This window comes from Meleagris gallopavo, chromosome 25 (assembly GCF_905368555.1).
Source record: "Meleagris gallopavo chromosome 25, MGAL_WU_HG_1.1, whole genome shotgun sequence".
In the NCBI taxonomy this organism is placed as follows: Eukaryota; Metazoa; Chordata; class Aves; order Galliformes; family Phasianidae; genus Meleagris; species Meleagris gallopavo.
In genome coordinates, this window is record NC_139428.1 from 2515740 (window position 1) to 2532500 (window position 16761).

Below are 16761 nucleotides of genomic sequence, written 5' to 3' on the forward strand. Positions count from 1 at the left end.
TGGCAGCCCTCCTTGAAGCAGCGAATCCTTCGGAGTGCAGTGCGAAGCAGCAACTCCCCCTTCTTCCCCCCCCTCCTTTTCCTCCCCCCCAGGGGCCGCGCAGAGCAGCGGTGGTGCTGACGGTTCGCAGCAGCACGACGAGCTGCCCGCTCTGCCGCCGGATTCCTTCTCCAACAAAAGAGTCCACGTGGTGTTACCCGGCAGAGCAGCCCATTGCTGCCATCCAACTGCTCGGCCCTGCCTGCTGCTTAACGTCTTTTCGGTTATTTGACTTTCAGATGACAATTTCCTGCTCTCCAGCGGCCTCCTCCCGAGCCCCTCCTCCTCCCCATTCAAACAGACCTCCGTCTCACAGCGGTTCTGAACGCTCCCAATTGTTTCCCTGTTCTCTAATCGCCGCTTACTTTCTGACAGATTCTGCATTCGTACCCGCAATTTATTTACCCGAGCTTTACAAAATAAACAACCGGGCACACAGCGGCTTCTCCCACCTCTTCCAGCTGCGAGAAACGAGCCAGAAAAAGTGTAATGACGCGTTGGGAGCTGTTTGCACAGAGCCCAGGAGCCGGAACAAAGCGCTGCCGGCCCCCCACCTCCGCACGGAGCAGCAGGTCGCTCCCTCCGTGTTATTTTATGCTGCGTTGAGCCTTATTTCCCTCTGGCCGGGCTGCAGCACAGTGTGCCATTGTTTCACTTCTCAGCACTTTGGCCTTTACGCAGCAGTTTTCCATCCTGAGCTTTCCAAGTGGAGGAGGTGAATGTTGTAGCTGGTGTTGGTGCATAGCGCTGTGTGTCTGAATGTGGGGCAGCACTCAAACCCACACCCTACACCCCCCCACTCCACACACCCCCCACCCCATATCCCCACCCCACACCCCCACCCTGGCTCTGGAGCTGCTCGGGTAAGGGAAGGCAGGGCACTGAGTGAGGCCTGCAAGCACCCGGCTGGCTTTGGCAGAACAATTCCGAGCAGGGGTGGGTGAGGCTGAGCAAGGAACCTGCCCACCTATGAAAGAAGGGCAGAAACCACAGCGCCTGGGTGAAAAACACAACGATCTCATCCAGTGCTCTTCAAGATCCTGGGCTGGGCTGTAGGCAACACACAGAGCCCCACAGAGGCACAGCAGGAGCAGGGCCCTCTCTGCACAGCCACCAGCTCCCTTCAGCCCTGCGTGGGCACAGGGAGAGATGTGGGGCTGCACTCATCCCCCACCACCGGGCTGGACTGCTTTGTCACTCCAGCAGAGCTCATTTTTGTCTCATTATCTTCACGTTGAGCAGTGCTTGCTCCCGAAGCTCCCTGCCCTCCCCATCCACGTGGAAGCGAGCAGCCGTCTGTCTGTCTGTCTGTCTGTGTGTCAGACAGTTGGCGGTTTGCTGCAGCACGCAGCCAGCTGTCCTCAGGCAGCTCATTCTTTGTCGGGGCGAACGCCAAATCTCAGCACCAACTGCAGGCGCCCAGCGAGCAGCTGAGGATGCAGCATCACGCAGCGCCGTGCCCAAAACCAACACTGTGAGCTTGATGCCAACAGCTCACAGCATCACTGCATGGCGAGTGGGCTCCACCCCACGATTTCTTGCTCTCTCCTCTTCTGCACAGCCTCACATTTGGTGCTGCTCCACTGTGTGTTTCTAGCAAGCGTTCATCAAGAAGTAATTGCAGCTCAGCGTCACTTAACGATCGCGGTGCTTCCCATGCTTTGCTCTGGTTGTTGGCATATGGGCCTTACCCCGGGGAGCTGGACGGTAATTAACGCGTTCTGTGCTCAGTGTTTGCACTCACAGCACTGGGAGAACAGAAGTGGACAAAGCACGCATTGTCTGCGCTGCGTTGGGTCCCTGCATGGGACGTTACAGGAACGCTGCTCTGTGCAGAGCTCCCACCTCACTCCCTTCAGTGCCATTGAAGCACTGGGGAGGGGGAATGGCTCTCAGCCTCCCCCTGCAGACTGGGGATGGGAGGGGACAAAGGGAGCTGAGAGGCCATGGGGTCCCTTCCAACCCAGCTGTGCTGCAATGCTGTGGTCCATGCTTCCTCCTGGATCTCTATTCTGGGGCTGCCTGCAGATGGGGACTCTGATGGCTCTGGTGTGCAGAGGGGCAGCCCTGCATCCACCACATGGCACCCATCCAATGACAGCACTGACACCAGGCACTGCGCTTTGGAGGTAAACATCGGAGCAAAGCCGCCCCAAAGCCAGCACCAAATCCTCCTTATCCCCGTGCCCACTCGATACAAAGCCATATACTCCTGTACGATAATCCATCCTCACAGTGGAGAAGGCTGAGAGGGATCTGATCAGGCAGGGCTTGGGAGCATGGGGCCGAGATGAGGGGAACTGAGACCTCCAGCTCTCCTCCACCTGCACACCTGGAAGGAACAGCCCCAGCCCTCCCAGAGCTTCTCTGGGTGAAGGCTGCGATGGTGTCAGCACTGCTGTCCTGGGGTGGCACAGGGAGCTGGGATCGCATTTCCTCCTCTCTGAGCCACCGTGGAAGGAGCCAGATTTTTCCGAAGGCCTCGAGAAAAGAAAAGGAAATCCATTTGGGGAAAAGAAGCAAAGGTCACACGGAGCTATGAGGACTTAGAAATCATTTTGTTGATGCAATTATTTCTACTGCAGCAACATCTGCAGTGCTGGCAGCTCTCAACACAGCAGCAGGAATTGCCCCACCTCCCTGACACCCCATAGCGGGCACAGAGCTGAGCGTGAACCCAAAGCCACAGGGATGAGGTGAGCAGTGATCCTGCAGGCAGAGAGCTCCAAACTGTGCACAGCTGAGCCTGCTGCCTGCAGCACACGCTCTGCCTGCTTGAGCTGAAATTCTGGTCGTTCTGAGCAACAGGTATTTGGTTTTGCAATTGTAATCATCACCTCTTTAAGCACGGTGGCTTTTCTGTAGCACTGCTGTGAGGTTGTGATAACGACGACCGCTTGGAGCCCCAGATTGAGGTACTTCCACCTCAGGATCCTCCACGTCCACCCCAGGTGACAGCTGTGGGACCCTGAAATTCAAATGACACCGTGGCTCCTCGTTAGTAAAAGAAATGTGCATTTTGAGATGACAAACCCAAATCGTCCCCACCTGCCCCTCATCCTTAAGGGTCAGTGCTCACCTGAAGATGGCAGATTTGGGGCTCCCTGGCAGCATGGCAAAGCTTTGCTTTGTAGGAAAGGTCCACACCATCTGCCTGCTGTTATCCTGCTAATCCAGCCCTGCTTGTGGTGAACACCTTGCATGGATGGATGCAGTCTGGAGGGAATCACACCATCACACCCAGCAGTGATGGCAGTCACCTCTCTCGTGGGTGGCAGCGATGTGGCCACTTTCCCTGACCCGTAGAGCAGAGCTGAAGCTGAAAGCAGAGCCTGTGAGAACAGCATCCTTTATTCCCAGAGCATAAATAATGGAAGGAGTCATTCACGTGCTTGTAACGGATTAAAAATAAATAAGAAAGAGCTGAGTTGTGTTTTGGTGATGGTGCACTTCATGCAGTGTTCTCACCTCATCCCCCTGCGTCGGTGCATGTGAGCTTGCAGAGGTTTTAATAAGCAGTGACAGAGCCACAGTTCTGTCTCATTAAAAAAATATCACAGCAGTGACAAAGGTAATTCTTCCACATCAGTGCTCAGAAGTGGTGGCACTGCCACAGCATTTCCCTCTGCCTGGACACAGAGCCCTTCACATCCAATGCCATTTGTGTCAATACACCATGCCTGTACATTTCCCACACAGTTAAAAGATGTAGCTGTGGATGTTGTTAAATACCCCATTTCTTTCTTTTTCCCCCTTCTCCCATCTCAGCGGAGGGTAAAACAAAAGAGGAGAACTTTCTCATCTGCTTCACTATGACTGATGCTTTAACAGCTATTTATTTCCTTCTCCCAAAGCTGCACAGGCAAACAATCCCCAGCACAAGTTTAAGGGTGAGCACCGTCCTCCTGCAATGTCATTGCCTGAAAATGGAACCCAAACACAGATTAATGCCTTTCAGATCTCTGTGCATTTTACACAGCAGAAAAGCAGACTCTGCCCTGAATATTAACACAATTCCTTTTGAGAGCAGAACTTCTGTGGCAAAGCATGGGAAGAGCTCCATGCACTCACAGGCAAATCTCCCAGAGCCACGCAAATGGACAAAATCAGTCCTACAGTGGGTTCCTATGGACTTTAAGTTATTGAACACACCTGCTATTGTTTCCTGTGTGTTGACACAACAAATACATCATTCTTCACTATGAACCAGAGATATCAAGCTGTCAGTGACTCATTCCATCCTTACGTTCACTCCCATGGACTGACTGTTAGCTGAATTATTACAATCTAATTAAACTTGATTATTCTTTTTCTCTGCTTAGTGATAGCTGTTGCAGCAACATATTCCCCTGTCACTTCAGAAGGGCTGCCTTGACTAACATGTAAATACACAGTATTAGCAGATCCAGAACAAAAAGGACAGTGAGTCACACCCTGGGGATGCTGTGACGCTGTGTGAGGTGCCCTACATGGTCACCTTGTGAGCTGCAGCACCATGGCTACAGATAAAAGAGTTGAGGTACAGAGCTAAGAGCTTAAACTGAGACTGAGCGGTAAACAGATCACCATCAGTGTGACTTTGGATGATGAGATGTCTATTACAGACAATTAATTAAGAGAGGAAGGAATCCAGTGCCATGAACCAACAGCTCAGCACCGCAGAACTCCAGAGCACAGACAAAGACTGAAGGATATCAGCTCAGAATGATTCTGCACTAAAAGTATCTACACAGCAGCATTGCAAACGGTGAGAAATGGTGCCGTAACTCAGAAGGGAAGGCCTGCTGTCCCTCGACAAGGATTTGGAGGCAATATGGGATCTGGTTGAGTAGGAAGGAATCGAAATATTAAGCTAAATGCCATTCAGAACTGAAACGCTCCTTATAAGCATGTTTAATTGCTGTTTTCAAACTTTAATTATTCCTTGTGGATCGACATTCAGAAGAAAAAAGAAGGGGGGGATTCCTAAGAACAGAACCTCCAAAGGCAAAAGAAGTGCATTCACATAAAACACTGCAGGGGCTGCAGGGTCACAGCACCAAACGTCACCCACATCTTGGGCAGGATGTGTTCCTCCAGGAAGCTCTTCAATTTATTACACACACAACAACAGGTGGCACACAACGCTGCAGTGTTGATGAACTGTGTTTATAAGCACTCCAGCATTCCACGTACGTTTGGGTTAATAAACAAAACATGCTGTGTATGAGGAAATGCAGAAAAAAGCAGCTTTTAAGGCAGCCCTTCCACTGGGCACCTGCAGAACATCAGCTTCACTTAAAGATCCCACACCATGTCAGATAAAAAGACTAATTAGATATCTACACTTAATTGTGCACACCAAGAGGTAGGACTGGTTTCCAAACCAGGCTGCAGCCCTCCTTCCAGAGCAGCTTCAGACTCCAGAACTGATTTGGTTTCTGAACCAGAACTTGAAGTTACAAGAACGGACAGCAACAATCTCCCAGCCACCAGGATTCCTTAGATAATTCCTTATCTGTGTATTCATTAACCCTGTACAAAAGAAAGCTGCTCAGCCAAGTGTTCATATAAAAATAGGCGAGGTCTCTTTAAATTTAGAAATTTATTTTGTTTAATCCACAAGCTTTATATAGCTTTAGTTAAAAAAACAAAAACAAAAAAAACAGTGAAAACATGACAATATCCAAAGTTCAGGTTCCTCACACTTCCAAAGAGCACATCTCTGAAAGTGGCTCACACCATTCAGAGGAACCCTAACGAGACAAGATTTATGAATGGGGCAACGACATCTCACAAACAGAATTTATGTAACTGAAGGAATTGTTCTGGGACTGCTGATCATGGAAACTGCCCTTTAAAAAAATAAACAAAACAAAAATACAAATGAAATTCCAGTGTTCCAAATCAACATGTTACATCAATATAAACCCACAGTGTCCTGGTAAACAACATGCTTTCATTTATGTACCACTCTAAATTGCTATTCTTGATTTGCTTTAATGGAGACTGTACAGGCAACTGTAGAAAGCATTAAAATATACGTACTTCCTTGGTAATTCTGCAGTGGTTTTACTTCTGGGCAGGCTTACAAACCACAAAGGTTAGTAGCATAATGTGAGTGGATACAAAAGAAGTCAAATGAGACCCTCACAAATTATTCTAAAAGGCTCTGTTGAATTTCAAAGAAACCAGGGAGCTGATGGTCATGTTGAAAACCTTCAAAACAAACCCCTACTGCTTCTAAGAAGTCTTGCTCTAAAGGAAATTATGTTGACTGTCAATGAAAGAATGTCACTAGTACACTGTGGACACCTTTTGCAATGTAAATCCATGCCCTTTGTACATGGTGAACCTCAACCTAGCAATTATTACAACAAATGTTATATTCTAAAGCTCAAACACATTTAGCAATTTGAAATTGAATTCTGAGTACAAACCAAATAAAATGTACATTATATCAAAGGATTCGGCCTAAGATGGGGGGGACACCTGTGCCTTCCTCATCGACCTCAGCGCCTTCTCTCGCAGGTGCTTTTCTAGATCATCAAGGTTGTCCTCTGGTTCACTTTCTGTCTCCTTGAAACAAAGAGAAAGCATTTCTTCACAAACTGGAAGCTGAGCTGGAGGGCTGCAGCCCAAGTAGTGTAAAGCATCAAGTAAAAATCACGCTGCGCTTCTGAAACAGGATTGCTACCTGCTCTCAAGAGCACTGTGGACATTCAGATCTATTTTCTTACACCAGGCTCTGAAACATTAAATCGTAAGAACCAAACTCGTACCTTTTTGGGTTCTGTCTCTGCTTCCTGCTCTTCCTGTGCTGAGGTGGTATCTGCTGCAGCCACAGCAGCAGCTGCTGCAGCCACTGCAGCCTTTTCCTTCTTATGCTTTTTGTGTTTCTTGTGCTTTTTATCCTTTTTATGCTTCTTATCCTTCTTTTTCTTCTTCTTTTTTCCACCTCCTTCTTGATCCGAATTCTGCAACAAACAATTCAACAGATACGACTCATTCCCAAGAACCCTGAACTCTGCTAAAAGAAACCCACAGCCACACCAAGCAATTCAGATGGGCTGTGCAACTCCTGACACTGAGGGAAACAGAATGCCTACAGAACTGGGAGAGTCCCAGTGCTAATGGAACAACAGCAGCACTCTGAGAAGCAGATGCTGCAGTACATGGCCACACTGTGGCTGAACACAGAACATAACATCAGGCCAACTTGGTATGTGTGTGTCACAGTGATGACACACAGGCCTCTTCACAGAAATGAATACTGAAAGTGAAATCTAACTCCCTAAAACAAAGGGAAATGAGATGTCCCTAGGAAGCAAATTCATAGAACAGGTAAGTAGGCCAAATTATCTTTTTTCCTATTATGAATAGCTGGCAAATGAGACTGCTGAACACAAGTAAGATCACCTCGCTTCGTAGGCCATTAAGGTCTCTACAAGTGAAGCATACTTATTAAATAACACCAGTAACCTGAGGAAATGAGAAAGTGTTTTCTTTCAGAAGTTAAAATGTATATAAAGGCACTTCCCTCAGTCTCAGAGAAGTTAGAGCTTGAAACATGCATTACAAATATTTAATTTTGTAACTATGGGAAGTCTCCCCAAGGTTACTCAGTTCAGCAACCGAGTCTCTACAGAAATAACGCCACATAACCCCGAAGAACAAACCAATACCCTTGCAGGCGATGGGCTCTGAGTTGGACTTTTAGCCTTTTTTGCAGGTGACCAGTTAGCAGAAGGAGAACGAGACCGAGCAGGAGATGGAGGCCCTTGGTGCTTTTTTGGAGCTGGCTCAGGTGATCCCGATGCAGACCGTGACGACGACACCCGTCTGGCAGATCGTGGACTTGGGGTGGAAGCCCTTGGAAACAGAAAAGCTACACTTAGATTCTAGCATTAGAGATATAAGAGATGAAACAAAGGAGAAAAAAATGTCACATGTCAAATGAATGGATGTGTTTGTAACTTGGTTAGGCAGCCACTTTAAAAAAAATAGTTACTGTGCTGGCATATGTCACAAAGGGCAAAATGATCTTACATCAGTGTGCACCTGTAATGCAGAAGGATATTGCAATTTGATAGCTTGTTAAGCAGTGAGACTATTGTTGGTCAGGAGTAATTGCTCCCTTTTTTCCTGACATGATTAATTTATAACTTAAAACTCAAAAGAATAGCAACACTACTTCACCATCCAGTAAAGAAAGAGTGCAAACGTTCAGCTACAATTTTTTATCCTGAAGGAGTAAAGCAAGCACACCATGCTTCTGACAATCTGCTCACAAAAGCAGCAACCGCACGAAAGACAACTGCTAACATTAAGTATTTTTGTGTCTTGCACAACCAGGTAGGAAATTATTCATGAATGATAAAAAGTAGCAGTTCCCTTCTGCAGTTAGCTTTAAAATAAGACAAAATTCATTTTGCTTTAAGCAAGACTAGGAACAAAACTTCTAAGTTTTGGTCTGCTTGCTCCCAGTGTTTTACTGTGCTACTAGTAGAACCCTCAGACTCTACAGCCTCTTCAATGCTTCTCCCCATGTTGCACTTCAGATTAAAAGCACCTATTGAAATAAACCTCAGAAAAATCCACTCAGGATTTAGCAGTACTAAAGTGGAAGCTGAGCAGCGCCTCCACCACTTGAATAACCTGAAGATACACGGGAGCCATTGCTCATGTGATCCCCTAACTACTTTCATCGTGTTATTTAAAAATCCAAACACCAACAACAAATAAGAGGGAATTTTTTTTTTACTTTGTCTTCTTCGGTTCTGGTGTTCTTGACACCCTCCTGATAGGTCTGGTGCTTGGAGATGGAGACTGTCTTCTCTGGGGCGATGCTGACGCTCCCCTTCGCAGCGGCGGCGGGCTTGAAGAGGTATGAGAAGCTCTAGGCCTTGGTGAAGGTGAATGCCTTTTGTTTTGTGGTGGAGAACGTGTTTCTCTATTGGACCTACTGGAAGGAGAACCCTTCCGGTGCTTGGAAGATATCGATGGCGAGCGCCTCTTAGCAGCTGGAGAGCTCCTTTGTTTTGGTGGTGGTGAATGGGAAACTCTGCGCTTTGACTGCGGAGAAGGCGACGCTCGTCGTTTGGGTGGAGGAGGAGGAGAAGCTGTTCTTCTCTTTGGAGGTGGAGAAGGAGAATATCGCCTCTGTATCGGAGGGGAGTACCTCCGAGGGGAGGGTGAGCGTCTGCGTGGGGGTGGTGATGGAGATCTACAAAGAAAATACATGTTTAGGTACCATACAGAGATGGGAATTAGTTACAAGTGTTATTCAGGATGCCTAGAAAGGGAAAAAGAGTTACATGAACGTTCCTCTAAACTTAATTAATACTTTACTCAATAGCAAGCTTCTTGGAACAGTTTGATATTCGGTACCTGATACAGCAGTCAAACCACAAGCAGACCATGCAACTACCTCAGAAAATCTCAACAGCAAAACTACATCTCCCTCAGCAAAGAGAGATTTGCAACAGCACAGCACTTCTTTTTACAGGTCACAGCTGTAAAAGCACCTATTGAAATAAACCTCAGAAAAATCCACTCGGGATTTAGCAGTACAAAAGTGGAAGCTGAGCAGCACCTCCACCACTTGAGTAACCTGAAGATACATGGGAGCCATTGCTCACGTGATCCTCTTTTTACAGGTCACAGCTGGAAGTCAACAAACCAGAAGTGACCAAAAGCAGAACACAGTACCTTCGGCGGGGCAAGGAGGGCGAGCGCCGTCGCCTGGGAGGGGGGGGTGGGGAAGGAGAACGCCGTCGCCGGGCAGGTGGGGGGGATGGGCTCCTCCTCCTCCTACTGAAGAAATAAAAGGGATTACTCAGAAAAGTTGCAACTGAGCCATGAGTTTATTCTTCTCGTTCCACTATGTAATATCACCTTGCTCGTGTGCTTTTAATTCTATTAGAACTGCTACTGAGGGGATAAAAAGGGAGATCACCTGATGAGCCAGACCAGCTAACACCTCTGTCATCACACAGTGATATGACTGCTAGGTGTACAGCACGCAAGGAGCTCAGGATGTTTTTGTCCTGCTACAGTTGGGCACTTCCAGCAGCAGCCTGAATCATAGAATGGCTTGGGTTGGAAGGGACTTCAAGAATGATGAGTCTCCAACCCCCTGCCACACGCAGGGCCACCAACCTCCACCTTTAACACCAGCCCAGGCTGCCCAGGGCCCCATCCAACCTGGCCTTGAACACCTCCAGGGATGGACGGGGCATCCACAGCCTCTCTGGGCAGCTGTTCCAGCACCTCACCACTCTCTCTGTAAAGAACTTCCCCTGACATCCAACTTCAATCTCCCCTCCCTCAACTTCAAACCATTTCCCCTTGTCCTGCTGTTATCTCCCCTTTCCAAGAGCTGATTCCCCTCCTGTTCGTAGGCTCCCTTTAGGTACCAGAAGGAAGTACTGAAGCTGTAAGTACTGAAGCTGGATTGATGTGAACAGAATGAAACTTCATTCTTGGAAACAGCTCTGATCTATGGATCTGAAATCCAAAGAACTTCTTGAAATGCTAAGAATAATCAGAATTGCTGCTAAATTGCAGCTATCTGGATTCAAGTTACTCAGAAAATGAGTCATTTTCTGTTCTGCAAGATAAGGTTTAATACAGACTTCTGGAGAAACGTGAATAAACTGTGCACTTCTGTGGCATTAGTAAGTGGAAGAAAACTGGTATTCGGTAAGGAAAAAAGGCTCATTCTCAAAAGCAAATCAGATAAAACAAAATGATGAAGTATAAAATGAGTGTGATAAAGAATTAAAGGGCTCATTAAAGAAACGAAAAGTTTACTCCAAACACCCTGGCTGTTGTTCTACAAGGCAATTACTTACAATTTTTAAGGTAAGGCTTTGCTTCAAAGCAACATTCTTTAATGATCTGGGAAAATAGTCTCTAACTGTCAGGGTTGTACTAATTAAATGTGTTTAAGTATTCACATGATAGGCAATAGGCAAATTTAGGTATGCTGCAAGATAGTTTCAAGTCTTTGAATCCTATTTTACATAGCAATGTTTCTTTTGTTCTTGGAATTTTTTTATTGTTGTTTTTTTTCCTCCCCTGTTAGTGAAATGTTCCAATACCCAAACCATTATGAGACAGATTAGTCTGAATTTCCTTCATGTTGGGACTGTGAGTGTGCAAATTCAAATGAAAGAAGTACTTATCCATAACAAAAGAAGAGCCTAAATGATTTTCAATATGTAAATCCTGTTGAAGAGATGAATGTCTAACCAACCTTTTCATCACTGGTGATTGCCACCTCTTTTCCATCTGCATCCTGACAGCAGTGGAAGAAAAACAAAACAAAGACAAAAAATCTAACTGCCCAATATTTGAGGCAGAAATGAACACATTCCAACAAACTCAGATTAAATCTCAACAAGTAAAGAGAATACAATCTTGGAAAGGACCAAGGGTTCATCTAACCAGGCATTCCTCACATGACATGCACTGCTACATGCTTCAAGGATAGATAACAAAAAGCAGTCTCTATTGAAAGTCCAACTTACCTCAGTGATAGCAAAGGTGTCCAGTTTTAAGAGAATTACATCAACATTTTAGTTCACACTAGGGGCTTTGAAGTATTACATCTCAAATCACAAACACTAAAGAGGAAGCTTGCTGTATAACCAGCACTGAGATCCTGGTTTTCTTCTTTAAGTTATTTTGGAGAAAATAAATGATTATCTGCTTGCACAGCTCTGTGCTAAGAGGGCACAATTTAGTTCTTTTGGGTAACTGCTGACAAACAACCACATTAACTCAACAGCTATCAAAGAAAAGAGGTGAGCTGTGCTCATAGTAAGAAGAAGTTACCGAGGGGAAGGCTCCTTCTGTCGTTTTCGTGGGGATGGAGATGGGCTGCGTGAGTGGGAATGGCGGCGGCGCCGACCAACCTCCCCATTCTTCACATTGGATCTCTTGGGTCTTTCCTCTTCAGATGAAGATGAGGAGCCAGAATCTATGAATGGAGAAGAATTACCCTCTGGAAAACAATTCTTCTGACAGTTGCAGAGATACTGATATGGTTATAATGCTGTTTAAATGACTAATCCTCCACTCCCACTAAACAAGCCTCTGTTTAGAAGCAGTTAACAATAAATGTTAATTTGTAGTTGGTAAACCCATCAGAGCTGGGTAACAACACCTGCAGAAACTAACTCTACATCTAAAAATTAACTAGTCAGGTCATTTTAAAAATGACCTACTTTTATGCATAGAAACACTATGTGCACAGAAACCTACATTAAGTCAGGAGTCCAAGATACTAGGAAATAACCTGCTGCAATAAGAGACTACGGAAGTCACAGGAAACATTTGTGCACGATAGAAAGAGTTTAAAAGTGCAGCTTTCAAACATGCTTAACAGGAGACGTGCCATAACCTCTAAGAATTAAGCCTTATTTAATGAAAGTAGCATGAACAATAATTAAAGTTATTCCACTATGAGTGGGTAAATATGCAGTTAAGTTTGCAATAGCACTGCACACAGCAAAATCATTTTAAAAATCAACATTCGAACTGAACGATAACTAACTCCTGCAGGAGTATTAATCCAGGTTTAGGAAATGCAGGTTATCCATACCAGATGAAGACTGTTGATTTTGCCTTCTGTACTGACGTCTCTGTTGCACAGAATCTGCTGCAGCCATTTTACCTCCCTTATCTTCTTCTGAAAAGATACAGATATAGATAGAATATTGAAACTGAAAATGAATTTTGCCTTATTCAGGCAGAAGTAATGCCAGTTGATAGCCTATCAAGCATGCTTTGTTTTTTCTAGGAAAACTCAGGTGGAAGATTTGAGGCAGCGTCAATGACCATTTTATGCTTCTGAAAACTTTATTTCAATGCCAGCTTACCAACAGCACTCAGCACTTTACTAATACCTTCCACTGCTACACCTCTTAGACCAAAAACCCCAACTGCGATGTTGACAAGTGAGAACCATACCTGACTCAGACAGTTCAGCCTTCCTTGGTTTTGGTGCTGGTGAAGGAGATTCTCTTTTTTCAGTACTCTTATGCTTGGGTGCTAAGGGAAAACCAAACAAGTTGCTTCAATTGGTTTATTTTTTAAATCCATGCATGCTTTTCTGCTCAAACAAGCAGCAGATGTCATCTTTGAGAAGATAGAAACACAAAGACAAAGCTGCTGAAAGAAACTCATTTCTTACCTGACGCCCTGCCAGGTGAAACAGAGCCACGGCTTTTCCTTGCACGATTTGACTGCTGAGGTGTTGGAGATCTGCGTGGTTTGGGAGGTGGACTTGCTGGTGGGGATGGTCTGTGCCTTCGCCTCGGGGGGCTGGCAGAAGGAGACAGCCTACGTGTTTTACGAGGGGGGCTGGACACAGTTCTTTTAGGTGGTTTCTTTGGTGGAGATCGGGAACGTGAAGAGGAGGAGGAAGAGCTACTGCCAGATAAAGACGCTGATGACCGTCTCCTCCTGTAAATCAGACGTAATGTTAGATACCGACCTGGCCTAGGAAGATGTTTGAGCACGAACACAGAATTGAATTTGTTTGCAAGCACATGTACAGAGCCACATACAGCAGCACTTCCAAAACATGGCGAACAGCCTCCAGCACTTGGTTTGTAGAAGAGATTAAGAACCAATCTTTCCATTATTTTTAGACTACAGTGAGTAAAAAAAAATAAAAAATGGTTAGTGTTACCTTTACTTGCTTTCTGTCAAACTACAGGCTACAACTAAGCTTTTCTCCTGGGAGTAATTAGTTTTCTTTGGGCTCTCTGACTTCTGGATGGTTAAGAAGATTCTCCATGTTAGCACACGTGATTTAATCACCTTTCAAACAAATCTATTTCACAGTTTAGTGTGCAAGTATGCTCAGAGGTTTCTAGACCAGGAGGCAAAAATTTCAGACAATAATTCTGAACCTGTTTATTCATCCTTAAGTTTTAGATTTCCATCTTTACTTTGTAATTTTAAAAAGATAGGGCCTCTAGAATTCTGCGGCAAAATTTGTGGCAAGTTCTGTTGCAACTTTGTACCTGCAGAATCCACCTTTGGCTGCAGAATTCCTGAGAACCTGGAAAAAAGAAACCCTACCTTGAGTGAGACAAACACTTGCTGAAAGGGAGCTCTTGTACATCTTGCAAGATACATGCTTGATACTTTCCACAGTTTTTTGCAATAACTGTGCAAAATGAACATCTTTATAAAGTCAAAAAAAGTACTTATCACTTGTTTAAAAAAAAAAAAAAGGAAGAACTGCTCCTTCTTAAAAAAGGAAGAATAGTTGTACACAGGAAGCATCGCTTCAGTTCCCTTTCTATGAAGAGGACAGTATTCTATTCCTACGAAAACAAATCCCTGTTTTGACATTGCCTTGAGTACATAATTCTCCACAATGCAACTCAGAGCCTTCCTATCAAAATAGTTGCTCTTGGATCAAAAAATATAACCTTAAGGTTACAACGAGGAGTTCTTATTTTTAATCAGAAGAAAATGAAGAAATACATTTCAAGTCAAAGTTTAATTTTTAAGTTAACTTTATGTAACGGAACGGTGAGTCATAATTAAAAAAATCCCAAGAAATATAATCCAGGGCTTGTTCTAACATTTCCCTCCAAGGAGGGATAAAAACAGCCAAACGATGCCTCATCTGCCTAAGGGGGGGAAATATCCAGAGCCATTTGAAGGCCTACATTTGCCTCTTTTTGAAATGGTGGACAGCTTCTAGCTGTCCCCAAAATACTTACAAAACATGACATGGCAGTTTCTACATCATTCAAATCATACATTACTGGCAGCGCTGAGAAAGATAAGCAAGACAGTTCTGATAAACCTCATTCACCTAAACTAACCAAAAAAAAAAAAAAAAGAAAAGGGAAATCTTACCGCCTCACTGGTGATCTGCTTCTTCTGTGCCTGGGTGGGGGAGGCATTCGCCTTGGAGGAGTCCTCCTCCTCGGGGACGGCCGTCGTCTCGGGCTTGGTCGCCTTCTAGGGGAGTAAGACCGGTCACAATCAGAAATCCCAATGAAAAGCAACCATCTAGTTTTCAGACTTGAGGAAGACTTTTCCTCTGGGAATTGAGTGAGATGTTGCTTTTCTCCAACTGCCTAAATTAAAGTAGTGCTTAAATTATGTCACCAAGTGCTGCATTCAGCCACAATCGGTGGTTTCAAGTTTACAGACACCTTCTAAGAGTGAAGAGGGGAAAAAAATAAGGAGGAAGGGGAGGAATTTGCAAAATCTTCAATATCAGACCTAAAAGGTGGCTACATAATTCTCACTGTCACCATTAGTCTCTGCAACCTCTTTCTCATGAACTAATATGAGGACAACAGCTCCCCAGGATGTTTATTCACTCATACATCATTCTCATCTGGCCCAAAACATCCACAGCTTAACATCAATAAAAATACGACTACTTAAACTGAAAGCATGGAGTTAAATGGCAACTCCAGAAGAAAAACCATTCAGTTCTCAGCCTCTGCCATTGAGGGAATAGAAGCCCTACCTTGATCGTGATCTGTGACGCCTTCTTGGTCGAGAATGAGATGGAGAACGTGACCGAGACCTTGACCTTGATTTAGAGCGAGTTGGGGATCTCTGACGAGTCTTCTCTTTCTCCTTCTCTCTCTCCTTCTTTGAATTACGTTCTGGTGAAATTTCTTTTGTCTCTGGTACAGGAGGTTCAGATTTTGGAGCTTTTGGGATATCACTATTAAAAAGAAAAATTGATTTACAAGCCCATACAAACTGTAGCCATGGAGTGACATTTTAGAAGCTGACACCATATTCCCAAAGAACATTCCCTTGCCCATCTTCTTACATGTTAAAGATCCTACTCAACAATCATGAAAAGAATTAGAATATGGTACAATGATTCAGAAGGCAAGTAAAAATAACACCAAGGCTGTGCATTAGCTTGCTGGAAAACAAGATGACATTGTCAGAAGCAGAAAGGACGCCCAGAGTAATGAAACAACAGTGGCAGCTCAGGATTCTGCCCTTAGAATTCTATACAGGAAAAAAAAGAAATCCTACTGAAAATTTTTAGACAAATACTCATCATCTTAGGGGAACAGGGAGTAGACATTGCCTGTATTCAAGCTTGGAAGAATAATCTTTAATATGCGTTAAGATCACTTCCATTCATTAGGAAGCAATATACCATTCTCTACAGAGCTATCACACCCACCTGTTTGAAGTTGCCTCTTGAACAACAGTCTCCTTTGGTTTCACAGAGGGTTCTGGCTCAGGAGTTGCCTCCTTCTTTTCTGGTGCAGGTGTAGCACTGCGGCTCTTGGTTCTGTGATGAGGGGAGCGGGAATGGCTGCGCTTCCGCTCCCGCCTGACGGGCGATGATCTCCTCCTGGGGGAAGGAGACCTCGACTTGCGTCTGGGAGAAAGAAGCAGTACGTAGTGAGACCACAGATGTAAAAATAAAACCAGTCATTTTCAGCACCTAAAAGCTCTTCTAAATCGAGTTGATTCTCAGTACTCATCTACAACACACCTAGGAGGACTCAGAATTTTTCCTAGCAATTTACAGCCAAATGAACATTGCAAACTTCAAACAGTAAGACAAAGCCTGGAACAGACAGACCACTCAAAGCAGTTGCTAGTGTAAACAGTACCTTTGTCAGTGTCTAACTGCTAATCAATAAGTGCAAGAAGTTAAATCAGCCTGCTGAAATAGCTAAGGGAGTATTTAAAAACTTCAATGAACTTTTCTCTGCCACA

General features: G+C 44.9%; 1 protein-coding gene across 3 annotated transcripts in view; it reads right to left on the reverse strand.

The window, feature by feature from the left end:
- Positions 1 to 5608: 5608 nt before the first annotated feature.
- The window catches only part of SRRM1 (serine and arginine repetitive matrix 1), a 16943-nt gene continuing 5790 nt past the window's right edge, over positions 5609 to 16761 (reverse strand). For 2 of the 3 annotated variants that reach the window (XM_085209014.1, XM_085209016.1), the window contains 13 exons: positions 16217 to 16417; positions 15533 to 15736; positions 14908 to 15012; positions 13220 to 13491; positions 12997 to 13077; positions 12629 to 12715; positions 11860 to 12004; positions 11279 to 11320; positions 9730 to 9834; positions 8783 to 9244; positions 7704 to 7890; positions 6801 to 6995; positions 5609 to 6597 (listed from right to left, as the gene is read on the reverse strand). In XM_085209014.1, the coding sequence (XP_085065140.1) occupies positions 6493 to 6597; positions 6801 to 6995; positions 7704 to 7890; positions 8783 to 9244; positions 9730 to 9834; positions 11279 to 11320; positions 11860 to 12004; positions 12629 to 12715; positions 12997 to 13077; positions 13220 to 13491; positions 14908 to 15012; positions 15533 to 15736; positions 16217 to 16417 (2191 nt within the window). In that variant the 3' untranslated portion in view covers positions 5609 to 6492. The remainder of the gene's footprint in view (positions 6598 to 6800; positions 6996 to 7703; positions 7891 to 8782; positions 9245 to 9729; positions 9835 to 11278; positions 11321 to 11859; positions 12005 to 12628; positions 12716 to 12996; positions 13078 to 13219; positions 13492 to 14907; positions 15013 to 15532; positions 15737 to 16216; positions 16418 to 16761) is intronic. The other variant, XM_085209015.1, reaches the window with a different exon arrangement.